The sequence below is a fragment of the Theropithecus gelada genome, chromosome 16, assembly GCF_003255815.1.
Source record: "Theropithecus gelada isolate Dixy chromosome 16, Tgel_1.0, whole genome shotgun sequence".
Classification (NCBI taxonomy): domain Eukaryota; kingdom Metazoa; phylum Chordata; class Mammalia; order Primates; family Cercopithecidae; genus Theropithecus; species Theropithecus gelada.
The window spans coordinates 11,946,496-11,962,236 of NC_037684.1; the positions used below are offsets into that span (position 1 = coordinate 11,946,496).

The following is a 15,741-nucleotide window of genomic DNA, read 5'->3' on the forward strand; positions in this document are numbered from 1 at the left end:
TTTTCTGTAGAGGCAGGGTCTCACTTTGTTGCCCAGGCTGGCCTCAAACTCCTGCGCTCAACTGATTCTCTACCTTGGCCTCCTAAAGTGCTAGGATTATAGGCATGAGCCACAGTGCTCAGCTTGACTGATTTTGAATATTCCATTACAAATGTGTACTGCCTTATATAAACCTAATAAGCAAAAAAGATCTGTAAGAAAAATAAGAGAAGACTATTTGATTTACTCTCTGTTTTTATAGGTACTTATTGGTCACAATGAAATGTACCTTAAAACACTTACCTCATCATAGTGACTTTTTGCAAATAGGAGTGCACACAGTTCTCCATAGAGTGCAGCTTTATTTGCTTGCTGGCCATGTTTTGATAGTTTATCCATATATGTCTGAGCTAATTTAAATGTTTCTTCACCCAAATGATATTTGCAGTTTCCATTTCGCACATGAAGCAACCTATAAAACACAAATAACATTGCTCTATTTTTGATATTTCCAGCCTGGTAGACCTGATGACCTCTTATCAATCACCTAAATGACTTAAGGTAATTAAATGCAATTACAAGGCAGCATTTGAAAATACATGTGTGGACCAAATTGGAGATGACCTCATGCCGATAAAGAAGTACATGCTCTTTCCTGAAAGCTTCCCATAATTAATTTCATCAATTGTTGATTCCTTATCTTCTCTAAATATTTTATATATTTTGTATACTCAGCATGTACTGCATCTAAAAAAATGACATTTGCTCTTTTTGTTCCAAATCCACAAGTAATATAGCTTCAGTATAAGAAACTTGGAAAATAATGAAGAAAGTAAAATCAACATAAAATATCTTTTCTTATTTTTAGTACAGTCTAACACTTGATCAGTTACCACTTATTTCATGATGCTTCATAATGTTCATTTTTCTTTCTAATAAGATAAATTTACCAAAAATACCAGTAGTGTCAACTATTTCTTGAGACGGAGTCTCACTCTGTTGCCCAGGCTGGAGTGCAGTGGCACAATCTCAGCTCACTGCAAGCTCTGCCTCCCGGGTTCATGCCATTCTCCTGCCTCAGCCTCCCGAGTAGCTGGGACTACAGGCGCCCGCCACCACACCCGGCAAATTTTTGTATTTTTAGTAGAGACGGGGTTTCACCTTGTTAGCCAGGATGGTCTCGATCTCCTGACCTCGTGATCTGCCCGCCTCGGCCTCCCAAAGTGCTGGGATTACAGGCGTGAGCCACCGCGTCCGGCCAATTATTTCTTTTAAAATCTTTATCCTCTATAGTAGAAATACAGAGTTCTTTACACAAAGTAACTGTACAACCATGCTGACTATTTAACGATATGCCAAAATAGTACAATGCTTCTAGACAGCAACAGACTATGTGTCTATATAGACTATACAACATAGGCAAACAGTGTTAGGACTGGACAAATATTTATTTATTTATTTATTAAATGCTAGCTAGAACATTACGTTCATGTATCAAGCCAATACAACTTTCTGAAATGCTCAGCCTGAGAAGGAACAAAGGTATAAAAGCTACTTAAAAAAAAACCAAGGATGGAGAGGTTAGGAAGTATTCTTTAGGAGCATCAAATCAACAGATACATAAAATTTATTTTTTCTATCTATACCACAAATATGAACAGATTAATAACCCATGATGATAAAAATTCAGACAATCTTTTAATATCTATCATTCCTTTATATAGTCAGGGAAACAGATTAACTTCAAAAGAACCAGGACTAATCAATAAAGTGATGACTACTATACAATGCCAGTGTGTATCCTGTCAACATGTACCACACAGTTATCTGCAAAATCTATTACCATAAGAAGCTTACGTTCTAGTGGTGACAAGGGTATTAGCATGGGCAAATATACAAATACATAAGACTTTCATTTAAGGATGAATGCTATAAAGATGATAAAAAAAAAAAGTAGAGTAATATGATCAAAAGATTCTCAAAAGAGGTGTTTAGGGTAGACAGGGAAGAATTCTCCTGAGGTGGTAACATTTAAGTTGACACCTAAATGATGACACTGTAGCCAGCCAAGTGAAGATCTGGTGGGGAAGCATGTTCCAAAACAGAAGGAACTGCAAAATAGAAGGAATAGCCCCTGAGAAGGGATGGGGAGAAATTCTGGCATAGTCAAAGGAACAGAGAAGGCCAATTCATCTAGACTACAGTGAATAAAAGATTATGTAAAGAGAAATGAGAAGGCAGAGATAAGCAAGATTTTATAGCACCTTGCCTGCCTTGGAAAGGAGTTTTGGTTGCAACAGTAAGGGAGGTGATTTGACTTATGCACTATCTAATATAATTTCCTGTGATGTTAGAAATGTTCTATACTTGTGTTGCTCAATTTGGTAGCCACTAGCCACAGTGGCTACTGAGTATTAGAAATGTGCCCAGTGTGACTGAGGCACATTTTACTTTTAATTATTTTAACCTTAATAATCACATATGGTTAATGGCTACCATATGGGACAATGCAACTGTATCAAGAATGCTCTGGCTACAGTGTGGAGAATGGATTATAGCAAAGCCAAGAGTGGAAGCAAAGCCACCAAGGCAGAAGATACTGTAACAGTCCAGAAAAAAAAAAATTCCTTGAGAAAAAAAGGATTAGTATTTGAAACACAGATTTGATAGCCAAACAGCTGAAAGAAAAAAAAATGAGAAACCCATAGGTTGAAATTTTAGAGAATAAAAAGAACAGTGCTTACTTCTCATTTCCACAATGCTAAGAATTTCCTTTCCAAAGACCTTCACTCTAAGTATTCTCCTGAAATAACAATCTGTGGAAATTATTTAGTAATTGGCACATGATGAGGTAACAAAATAAACATTGTAGGCCAGAAAGGCACAGCTTGATATTTTCTCCAGTCCCTGCTGAATATCTATTTAAACAAAAGGGCAAATTAAACATATGGAGACTCTTTAAGGTTCTGTGTGTCCATCTGGGCTGACACTAAGCAGTATATTGAATTCAAGGAACTTGCGGTCCAACTCATTATGGTCTAATTTTATCCCAACATTCGGCCTAAGGAAAACGCAGGTTCTCAAAATGTGGCACTATCATGCAAACACAGTATTTTACTTTCACAATAACATAAAATCTTGTCTACCTGATCAACACCTATTGTCAAGAGCAACTACTGATTGTTCATTGTTTGAAATGAAAAATACACACATACGTAAGTCATTAGTTTACTAATATATTTACCATAAGACTGAACATGACTAGTTAGAGCCTCATCAGCCAGACATAACGAAAGTAAAATACACTAAAAGTAAAACTAAAGGAAAAGAATTTCTTTCCTTCTTATAAGTGTCTTTTTCTTACAACTAGTTTAAAATTTTGGCCGGGTGTGGTGGCTCACGCCTGTAATCCCAGCACTTTGGGAGGCCGAGGTGGGTGGATCACGATGTCAGGAGATTGAGACCATCCTGGCCAACACGGAGAAATCCCATCTCTACTAAAAATACAAAAAAAATTGCCGGGCATGGTTGTGCGTGCCTGTAGATACAGCTACTCAGGAGGCTGAGGCAGGAGAACTGCTTGAACCCGGGAGGCAGAGATTGCAGTGAGTTGAGATTGCACCACTGTACTCCAGACTGGCAAAAGAGCAAGACTCCATCTCAAAAAAATAAAAAATGGAAATAAATGATAGCTTGAAAGGGTAGAGCTGCATAATGAAAATAAAGACCGGTATGGGTTTAATAATTTTTTTTTACTATGGTGAAATATACATAAAACTTTGTGCCATATGAGCTATTTTAAAGTATACAATTCAGTGGCATTAATTATATTAACTGCATCATACAACCATCAATACTATTCGCTTCCAAAACTTTTTCATCACCCCAAAGAAAAATTCTGTAAGCATTAAGCAATAGTTTCCCCTTCTGCCTTACCCCTAAGTCCCTACTAACCTTTAATCTGCTTTCTGTCTCTATGAATTTGCCTATTCTACATATTTCATGTAAGTGGAACCATACAGTATTTGTCCTTTTGTGTCTAACTTATTTCACTTAGGATAAAATTTTCAAGGTTCATCCATGTCGTAGCATGTACCAAAACTGGCTGAATCATTGTATGAGTATATATGTAAAAATGCCAAATTTTATCTCTCTATTTATCTGTTGATGGATACTTGGACTGTTATCTTTTGACTTGTGAAAAATTCTGCTATAAACACTAGCACACAAATATCTTTTGATTCCTTGCTTTCAATGCTTTTAGGCATATACCATGGAGTGAAACTGCTGAGTCATACGGTAATTCTATGTTTAGCTTTTTGACAAACTGCCAAACTGTACTCCACAGCAGCTGCACCATTTTACATCCCCAGCAACAGTGCACAAAGTTTCCAATTTCGTTTTCTTTTTTTCAAATGCTCTCTCAGCAGAATCACTCGATTTCTTCTCATCCTTGCCAACACTTCTTTTCTTTTTTTTTTTTTAATTGTACCCATCTTGATAGGAATAAAGTGGTGGCTCATTATGTTTGATTTGCATTTCCCTAATGCCAAATGACACTGAGTATCTTTTTATGTGCTTACTGGTCTTTTATGTATCTTCCTTGGGAAAATGTCTATTCAAGTCCTTTGCCCATTTTTTATTTTTATTTTTTATTTTATGAGACAGAGTCTCACTCTGTCACCCAGGCTGGAGAGCAGTGGCATGATCAAGCTCACTACAGTCATGATCTCTTGTGCTTAAGTGATCCTCCCACCTCAGCCTCCTAAGTAGCTGAGACTAGAGGCTCATGCCACCACAGCTGGTTGATTTTTTAAAAAATTATTTTAATAGAGACGAGGTCTTGCTATTTTGCTTAGGCAGGTCTCAAACTCCTGAGCTCAAGAAATCCTTCTGCCTCAGCCTCCCAAAATGTTGGGATTACAGATGTGAGCCACCATGCCCAGCCTACTCTTTATTTTAATTAATTAATTAATAATTACAGGTGGTAGGCACCTGTAATCCCAGCTACTTGGGAGGCTGAGGCAGGAGAATCGCTTGAACCTGGGAGGCGGAAGTTGCAGTGAGCCGATATCATGCCACTGCACTCCAGCCTGGGCAAAAGAGTAAGACTCTGTCTCATAAAATAAAGCAAATACATGTAAATGAAAATAAAAATAAAAATTAATTCATTAATTAGTTTTTTAACAGAGTTTCACTCTTGTTATATTTTTTAGTAGAGACAGAGTTTTACCATGTTGGCCAGACTGGTCTCGAACTCGTGACCTCAGATGATCTGTCTGCCTTGAACTCCCAAACTGTTGGGATTACAGGTGTAAGCCACGGGGCCCAGCCACATTTTTAAATTGTGTTGTTTGCAGTTGTAGTTCTTGATATATTCTGGATACTAGAACCCTAATTAACATATGATTTGCAAATATTTTCTCCCATTCCATAGATTGTCTTTTTATTTTCTTGATGTTTTTTGATGTACAAAAGTTTTTTATTTTGATTAAGTCCAACAAATCTATAGTTTTACTTCTTCCTTTCCAATACCAATGCTTTTTATTTTTCTTGTCAAATTTCTTCTGCTAAAGCTTCCAGTACAACGTTGAAAACCACTAGTGAAAGCAGGCATCTATGTCTTGTTCCTGATCCTATGGGGGAATCTTCTAGTCTTTCACTATAGAGTATGATGTTAATTGTGAGTTTTTCATAAATACTCTTTATCATATTGAGGAAGTTCCTTTCTATTCCTAGCTTTGTGAATTTTTTTTTTTTAATGATGAAAAGGTGTTAGATTTTGCTAAACGACTTTTCTGTGTCAACTGAGATAAACGTTTTTTTTTTTTTTCCCCTTCACCTTATTAACATGGTGTATCACACTGATGTTCTTATGTTGAACCACCCTTGCATTCCTGGGATAAATCTCACTTGGTCATAGTGTAAAATCCTTTTAATATTCTATTAGATTTGCTAGTATTTTGTTGATGATTTTTTCATCTATATTCATAAGAGATACTTGTCTGAAATTGTCTCTTTTGTGATGTCATTTTTGGTCTTTGGTATCAGGTAACGTTAGCCTTTTAAAATTAGTTAGGGCGCAGTGGCTCACGCCCATAATCCTAGCACTTTGGGAGGCCAAGGTGGGCGGGTCACCTGAGGTCAGGAGTTTGAGACCAGCCTGGTCAACATGGCAAAACCCCATCTCTACTAAAAATATAAAAATTAGCCAGGTGTGGTGGTGGGCACCTGTAATCCCAGCTACTTGGGAGGCTGAGGCAGGAGAATCGCTTGAACCTGGGAGGCAGAAGTTGCAGTGAGCCGAGATTGTGCCACTGCACTCCAGCCTGGGCAAAAGAGTAAGACTCTGTCTCATAAAATAAAGCAAATACATGTAAATGAAAATAAAAATAAAAACAAAACAAAATGAGTTAGGAAGTGTTGCTTCCTCTGCAATTTCCTGGAAGAGTTTGAGAAGAACTAGTGCTAATTCTTTAAATGTTTGATAGAATTCATTAGTGAAGTCTTCGGTCCTGGACTTTGTTGGAAGGTTTTTGATTATGGATTTAATTTCTTTACTTGTTATAGGTCTCGTAGGATTTTCTATTTCTTCTTAGAGCATTTAGGTAATTTGTCCATTTCCAAAAAATTTGTCCATTTTATTTATGTTATCTAATTTGCTGGTGTTCAACTGTTCATAGGATTCTCCTTAAATCCTTTTTATTTGTGGAAGGTTGGTAGTAATGTTCCAAGTCCCATTTCTGATTTTAGTTATTTGAGTCTTCCTTTTCTCTGTTAGTCTGGTATGGTTTTAATTTCAAGTCAGGGAGGACATCAGTGTGAGAGTGTTTCTTCTGCTAGAGAATGTGGAATCTGCATGTGATACCTCAAACAATGGCAGCAATCTTACAAGCACTGGAGGGCTAGCCAAAGAAATGACTGGTACACAAAGAATTAGCAGACAGATTGAAAGAACCTAGTTCCTTAATAACTTCTATATATTCATAATTACCCTACCCTGGAGGCACTCAACATTGTACTGATTATCTTTTTATCTTTTTTGTATTTTTAAGGTGCACTGCTTATGTAGGTGGCTCCTATCTTATTTGCTACACATAGGTTTATGACCTTTTTGTGAATTATACATTCTATTATCAATATCCCTTCTGTATCAACTAATGACTTTTATCCTGAATTCTTCCTTATTGCTAGTATTATTGTTTTGGGGTGTTTTCTTTTTATGATATAGCACTAGCTTTTATTTTTTAACCCTCTTGGTAACCACCATCTTTAGGTAGGATAATTGAACCCATTCACATGTATTGTGATGATAATTGTATTTGGTCTAACCTTTTCATCTTATTTTTCATTTATCATAATCAGTTATGTCCTCTATTCTCTTTGCTTGTATCTAGCTTGGTCAAGTTTCAAATCATTCTCACCCATATTCGCACCATTCTAGTTTGGGAGTTCTATCACACTTTTCTATTAACCAAGGCATTAAATATCCATCTCTAGCACTGATAATGTTTAAACATTAAATAATGATGCCCTTTCCTACTCTACCCACTAAGATGAGAACTTTGTAACACTTTAACTCCTCCATTCTCCCAAATGTGTATTTTAAAAATAGGCTATATGTCTATTTAAAAACCTGAATGTAAGATGAACTTCCATTTTCCATCTAAAAATATTTTTGCCAACTCATATATATCAAGTTTTGGGGATATATGTGATAACATTAAAACACTTATAATTTTTATTTAAGGCCAAGTGTGGTGGTAATGCCTGTAAGCCCAGTGCTTCGGGAGGCCAAGGCAGAAGGATCACTTGAGCTCAGGAGTTTGAGACCAGCCTGAGCAACATACTGAGGTCCCTTTTCTATTAAAAACAAAAAGAATAAAAATTTATAACATTTAAATCTTTCCTTATACCTACATATTTAAAATCTAAATTAAATTTTCAAAAATCACTTTTCCTCCTCACAATTTACAAAACTTTATCCAAATTATTCACATGTACCTTAAACATTTAACTTCATCATCACCATAGTTATTTCTGGAGTCATCTGACAGTTTTTATCTGCTAAATAAATCCTTCTTTGGAATGACAGCTTTTTAGAGTAAAACATTTTCATTTGTTTGAAAACCAGTACTTCTGAATCTCTGTATGATGTCACCAGAAATTTAATCCAAAGCTACCAGTAGCCATTTGCAAAGCATTAGGACTGCTGGCCTTTTCAATTTCTCCTATGGCAAGTAGACATCCATGATCTCCACAACTGAACTACTCCGTCACTTTTCAAAGTAATCTTTAAAAAGCCAGTTAATAAAATTATCCAACTCTTACAACTATAAGGTCATGACCTCCAGAATATTCTAAATATGCTAAATTTCATTACTTTTTTTTTTTTTTTTTTGAGACAAAGTTTTGCTCTCATCACCCAGGCTGGAGTGTAATGGTGCAATCTCAGCTCACTGCAACCTCCACCTCCCAGGTTCAAGCAATTCTCCTTCCTCAGCCTCCCGAAGTAGCTGGGATCACAGGCGCCCACCACCACGCCCAGCTAATTTTTTTGTATTTTTAGTAGAGACAGAGTTTCACCATGTTGGCCAGGTTGGTCTAGAACTCCTGACCTTAGGTGATCCACCACCCCAGCCTATCAAAGTGCTGGGATTACAGGCATTGAGCCACCACACCCAGCCTCATTACTTCTTTAGAAAGAAAATTTCGCTAGGTGGTCTCTATAAAGCTTCCTGACATTAGCACTAACTGAAGTTTCAGGTTAACATTTCTTTCCTAAGTACTACTTTCTTGTTCAAAATACAGGTTGAGTATCCTTATTTGAAATGTTTGGGACCAATCATGTTTCAGATTTCAAATTTCTGGATTAGGGACACTAAACCTGTAATAGGTTTGACATGGTAAATTTTTGTCTTTTGTTATTTCTAAAATTTCCTTTTCATCTCTGGTTTGAAAAGCATCCTTATTAGGCCTATTACAAATTCTCAATTTGTTCTTCATTCTCTTCCTACTCCATCTATATGTGAGATATATATTACAATATTCATTACCTACCACTCTTTTTATATCATCTTCCCCTACCTTGGGATTTGTTATTATAAGAACTTAAATAAAAGTTTAAAAATTTTATTTTAAAATAAAATAGAAGCCAGGTACAGTGGCTGACGCCTGTAATCCCAGCACTTTGGGGGGCCAGAGCGGGTGGATCACGAGCTCGGGAGATCAAGACGATCCAGGCTAACATGGTGAAACCCCGTCTCTACTAAAAACACAAAAAAATTAGCTGGGCGTGGTGGTGGGTGCCTGTAGTCTCAGCTACTCAGGAGGCTGAGGTAGGAGAATGGCGTGAACCCAGGAGGCGGAGCTTGCAGTGAGCCGAGATCACGCCATCGCATAGAACTCCAGCCTGGGTGACAAAGCAAGACTCCGTCTCAAAAAATTAAAAAATTAAAAAAAAATTAAAAGACTCAGTCATAACATAACATAACATAACATGTCTCATTATATTGCCCAGGCAGGTCTCAAACTCCTGGGCTCAAATGATCCTCTTGCCTTGGCCTCCCAAAGTGCTGGGATTACAGGCATAAGGTACTATGCCTGGCTGGAACTTATATTTGGTTAGAGAAGTTCCTCGATTATTTCCCTCAGATAAGGTAAATGGAAACATACTGGGTCTTCATTTATTTGAAAATTATTTTTTTTGCCCTTTGAACTGGTGAGGTACAGTATTTTCTCTCGGTAACTAAGATACTGCTGCTTTCTTCTAGCTTCTAATTTCTATTTATCTTTGGCTTTCAGGAAATGCAACTGCCCAGGGTTCTCTTTCAATCCACATTCAACCCCCCCTTTTTTTTTTGAGACAGAGTCTTGCTCTGTCGCCTAGGCTGGAGTGTAGTGGCGCGATCTTGGTTCACTGCAAGCTCCACCCTCCCGGGTTCACGCCATTCTCCTGCCTCAGCCTCCTGAGTAGCTGGGAATACAGGTGCCCACCACCAGGCCCAGCTAATGTTTTGTACTTTTTAGTAGAGATGGGGTTTCACCATGTTAGCCAGGATGGTCTCGATCTCCTGACCTCGTGATCCACCCGCCTCGGCCTCCCAAAGTGCTGGGATTACAGGCGTGAGCCACCATGCCCGGCCACATTCAACTCTTTACAAACATATGCATGCACACACACATACACATACATACACTCCCCAACCCCACCCCACTGTCGAGTAGTTCAAGAAGTTCTTTTTATCATTAAAAAAAAAAAAAACCACTAAAGGAATACATGTCAATTGTTTAAAAACATAATAAACAGCAGAAAAGGATTTAAAATAAAAAGTAAGTTTGTTCTGCCCAACTCTCACAAGCCCAAAGGCAATCTCTGTTCCCTTATCTGGAGGTTCTAGAAAATTCCTGACCTTAAACAAACCATGCTCACATGGACTGATTAGCTACAAAGAAAAAATTGAAAAGCGGGTTGCAGGTGTGATTTTAAGTTTGTCATCCCCCAAAAACAAACCAATTCAGCAACTGTGGTTATTTCTGAGCAGCAGGGTTATAGACAACAATTTTCTTCCTCATAGCTTTCTGGATATGTTTGGCCACAGACACGTATAAGCAAGAAAAACAAAGCCATTAAATAGAAAATGAATAAATGGAAATAGGCAGAGTCTCCAAAGAATACAAAAGGACTGGAAAATGGTGCCAGTTTTAACTACTTTCTATCAAGAAAGGCTAGGAAGGTTCTCTGACCTTTGTTGTATAATGTTTTGCCACTAGCCCCATATTAGAAATTGGTTTTGTGACATTAAATTGAAAAACATACTTTTACTCTTCCCTCAGGCTCAAAGCCCCTGGGATTGGCCAAAGGATTTGATTCGTATCTGTTCTGCAAAACACTTCTTTTCCAATTCAATTAAACACATGGTCAATTAATACCTCAAATTTCTCTCTGCCTTAAAAAAAGACTAAGCCATAAAATTTTAATCATCTTTTCAAATGATACTAAGTAGATGAAAAAAAGTACTTATTATACAAAAATTATATTAAATACACTTGTAATGACCAAGAATTTGGCAAGGTTAGTTGAATAGAGGCAAATTTTATTTTGAAATTTCAAATTCATAAAGACTAATGTCTTGGTCTACAGGCAGTGAGTTGGCATTATAAATGGCTTTGTTCCTTGGTCCAGACAATATTCTAGTTTCACATGTGCTTGCTAAAAAGACAGCTAGTTCTGAATTGTTAATTAACTATTGTTTTTATTTATTTTAAATATTTTTTATAGAAATGGGATCTTGCTGGTCTCCAATTCCTAAGTTTAAGCAATCCTCAAATCTTGGCCTCCCAAAGTGCTGGGATTACAGGCGTGAGCCACTGCACCCAGACAGTTATCTACCCAATATTCCTCATGTTTTCTTCCTTAATGTAGACCCATGAGTTAATTTATGCACAATTGAAAATGTTTTGCTCCTCAGACTATATTACACAGATTAGAAGTTGTGTAGAATGTATCCCAGTTTCCAGTTTAAAAGAAAGGTAATCTAAGAGATAGAGTTAGACTTCTGGGAAAGCAATTTTTTTCTGATTTAAAAAAGAAGAGTCAGCTGTCATGCACTTTTTGCCCTCCCTTCTTCTCACTGACTATTAACACTTGCAACCATAATGATGTGAGCTACTTGCTAAAGATGACATACTAGGAAGGAGAGAAGGAAACTGACTTGTCTTGTGAAAAAACTAAACTTTTTGATAAGGCTAAAGTCAAATTTATACAAGAATTTTAAAATCAGAAGAAACACAGGTATTTGGGTGAAATAAATCTGAATATGTGAATAAAAAAATAAAGCACATACAAAAAAGAAAGTGCTTTATCTTTTGGTCAAGATTGCTATAGTGAATAATCTATGATAAAATCATACAAAATCCCCTTTCTGTTCCAAATTAACCAGTTTATGTACACAGAAATATATAACTAACCCCTCAAATCCCATATGGGATAGTCTAGTCTCCTATTCCTAAAAATATAAAATAGGCAGAAGAGGGGGAAAAAATGAGCGATTATTTTTATGAATACTATAAATTATAGGGCTAAATACTAATTCTTTTACAGTTTCTGCACACAAAGATTCCTATAATTTATCATACACTTCTGAAGTATATGTGGGAAATTATCACCTTCTAAAATATTATTTATAATTAAGTTTCCATATTACAAAATTAACTTCAGGATTTGAATGTCTGTCTGACATAGATAAGCCTTGTATAAAAAAAGGGCAATGACAGCCTCAAAAGACTGAACTGGCCAAAAAAAAAGAAAGAGAGAGAGTTTTACTCAATTTTAGCTTAAATCAACAATAATCTAGCTTGGGTGTGGTGACTCATGCCTGTAATCCCAGCACTTTGGGAGGCCCAGGCAAGAGGATTGCTTGAGCCCAGGAGTTGGAGACAGGACTGGGCAACACAGCGAAACACCATTTCTAATAAAAATAAATAAAATAAAAAATGTATTTAAAAAAACCCCAAAACAAAAATACAATGGTTTTATAGGAGAATATTCTAGTTTTGAAGGGATTCAGATTCAATTAACTCATCTAAAAAATACCTAGGAAATATGTACCTTAATTCCATAAAAATAGAAGACTGTAAATTCAATAAATTGATTGGACTTAGTTAACTTAGGATAAAGAATTTCTGCTGTTTAATTTTTTGACTTTAATTTTTAGTTTTATATAAAAAATTCTTTTTAAGAAATGCCAAATCAAATTGGGAGACAAAGAGAAAACCTGTATGAAAGTAAAGGTAGATGTAACATGTGCATAAAAAAAATAAGGACAGTAAAGCAGAGTTACTTCTAGATTTGCTTGACTTTAAGGACATCTGTAAAAAGGTAATAAATGTATCCTCAAAGAAAAGTTACTCATAAGTAAAGCACTAATCTTGTTATGCACAATTATGGAAATGTAAACAAAGCACGTGGTACAAAAGTAACACTCAAGAAAAAGTACATTTTTGGAGTTTCCTAGCATCCAGTATCTACCACAGTTCCTAGTACATAAGTATTCAATAAATACTTGTTGAATGAATAAACAAACAAGCTCTATGATAAAGCAAAAAGATACATAAGAAACACATTCTGGGCCGGGCACAGTAGCTCCTGCCTGTAATCCCAGTACTTTGGGAGGGCAAGGCAGGTGGATCACCTGAGGTTAGGAGTTCGAGACCAGCCTGACCAATGTGGCAAAACCCCATCTCTACTAAAAATAAAAAAAATTAGCCAGGCATGGTGGCGCATGCCTGTAATCTCAGCTACTTGGGAGGCTGAGACAGGAGAATCACTTGAACCCAGGACGTGGAGGTTGCAGTGAGTCAAGATTGCACTACTGCAGTCCAGCCTAGGTAACAGAGCGAGACTCCATTTCAAAAATAAAAACAAAAAAAGAAGCACATTCTGGTTCATAACACTCAAATCTAACCTAACTGTCTATAGCAGATTAATTATATTTTAGAGATGAGAGGATGCCAGACTAGTGAAACTATGACATATAAATATCATCTCAGAGATTTACTCAAATGTTGGCATATACTTATAAGAGCTAAAACTATAAAAACCACTAAATACCATTATAGCACATAATTACAGGATATGTTCCAACTTACCTCACACAACATTCTACTGCACGAAACCAATGAAGCATCTCATCGTGTAGAGTACACAACTGAAGGCAGGACAGAAAAACTTTCTCAGCATCACTATACCAGCCTGCATCTGAAAGAAAGCCACCTAAAAAAATAAGAAACACCAACTTTAGATAACTTAATAGCCTGGAAGCTAAAATGACATGCTGACAGTGAATATCACCTAAATTAAAAAAAAAAAAAAAACATGATATTAAAAGTCTTGTGTTTAGCATAAAACACAGGTATGAATTGTGAGATTTTTATAAAAAGGTTTTGAACTAGGGGAAGGAGGATTAAGGCTAAGACCTTGAATAAGGAATCAAAAGTTTCAACCTTGTAAGAATACTCCATGGCCTAAGAGTTGTTATTTTCCAGCTAATGAGCTAACTAATTATTTTGCTATTTTCATCTTGAAGAGTACACATAACTTTAGCATCTCCCAATACACAATCTCAAAGATAAATCTGAATATACTTAATCTTAGTATAGCAGCACATAACGGAGGATACACAGATTATAAAAAGACCATGATGCTTAATTGATTATCTCATTTTTTTTAAAACAAGAAATTACTGTCCTGGATAATGTTTCCTCAACATATTATCTTTTTGAGGATTCTGACCCCTAAAAATGACTAACATTTAATACACTGTTACTACACCATGTAAAACACTTCTTTTTGTGGTAACTACTTCAACTCACTAACTTTCACAACATAACTTCAACTTAAATGCAGTAACTGCCCCAAAGTAACAGATGAAAAAACTTGAGTCACAGAAAACCAAAGGTTATAATCTAGTAAGTGAAAAGATTTGGATGCACACAATGTGACTCCAGAGGCTAAGTCTGTAGTCCCTATACTGCAATAGTTATTAAGGAATAATTTCTTAGTGCTATTCAGGATTAGTTACAATAACCAGAAAACACAAAGTAACATACCATCATGGTATATTCTAAAATACAATTTTTGGACATTAAAAAATATCTGAAATTATCTGAGACCTGCCTGGGCAACATGGCAAAACCCCGTCTCTACAAAAGAAACAAAAGTAAGCCAGATGTGGTGGCAAGTGCCTGTAGTCCCAGCTACTCAGGAGGCTCGGGTGGGAGAATGGCTTGAACCTGGGAGGCAGAGACTGCAGTGAGCGGAGATCGCACCACTGCCCTCCAGCCTGGGCAACAGAGTCAGACCTTGTCTCAAACAACAACAACAACAAAAACACTCTGAAATTAGAGTACGTCATAAAACAAATGGTATATTACAATAATTGGCTCCATTTTTTTTCTTGGCACACAAAAAATATGGTGTCTTAATAGTATTAATGTCTGAGTCAACAAAATATTATATTTTGCACAGACTCATGTTTTATATTTAATTAAAGCTACATGTAATTAAACAATTTTTTAATTAGCTGGAGAGAACTGTGCTTTAGATCTTTCTAGGTTCCTCACCAAGTTGAGCAGAATAATGAGGTTATTATTCATATTCCTACTAAGTAATATTCTACTTATCATCCCAACATATTGTGTATTGTGCTGGTTATTAGAATATTGTCTCTCAGCTTCAAACCCACACTACTAGAGTCTGTTTGAGGATGCTGAACAAGGACTCTGCAAACCACATTTCTCTTTTGGTAGCTAGCTCCCTGTTTGGCTCAGCCCATAGGAGGCACTAGAGAAAAGGGCTGCAAGACTGGAAGAGCAAAGGACACTCTCCTTCCTGTATCTGTTAGTGAGGTTCCTGTTGACAAAAACACCCCAGGGTTTGCTTCTTTACTTTGGTGGTAGTAGTTCATTCCATTAAATAATAGTCAATACCATTTGCAGTTTTCCAATGCTTGCAAAACCAGTTTCACAGCACTCCATCAAACACCAGCAATAGACATCCAGGTTGCCCCTCCTAGAGGTCTAGATTCTAGACCCAAGGGCCCTCTTTTCAGACCTCTAAGGCACTAGTAACAGTATAGCAGCATCCTAGCTCCATGGGGCAAACCCCTCCAACTATATAATTACAATTAAAAATTATAATTTTTAATAATTCCAATCTCTTTCCTTGGTTCCCCAAGCCATAGGTATGGCAGCCAATTCTCA

The 15,741-nt window shown here is 36.6% G+C and overlaps 1 protein-coding gene across 2 annotated transcripts in view; it reads right to left on the reverse strand.

Moving 5' to 3' along the window:
• APPBP2 (amyloid beta precursor protein binding protein 2) overlaps nt 1-15,741 on the reverse strand; it is an 80,280-nt gene that overhangs the window by 23,093 nt on the left and 41,446 nt on the right. For both annotated transcript variants that reach the window (XM_025362597.1, XM_025362596.1), the window contains 2 exons: nt 13,630-13,753; nt 283-451 (listed from right to left, as the gene is read on the reverse strand). In XM_025362597.1, the coding sequence (XP_025218382.1) occupies nt 283-451; nt 13,630-13,753 (293 nt within the window). The remainder of the gene's footprint in view (nt 1-282; nt 452-13,629; nt 13,754-15,741) is intronic.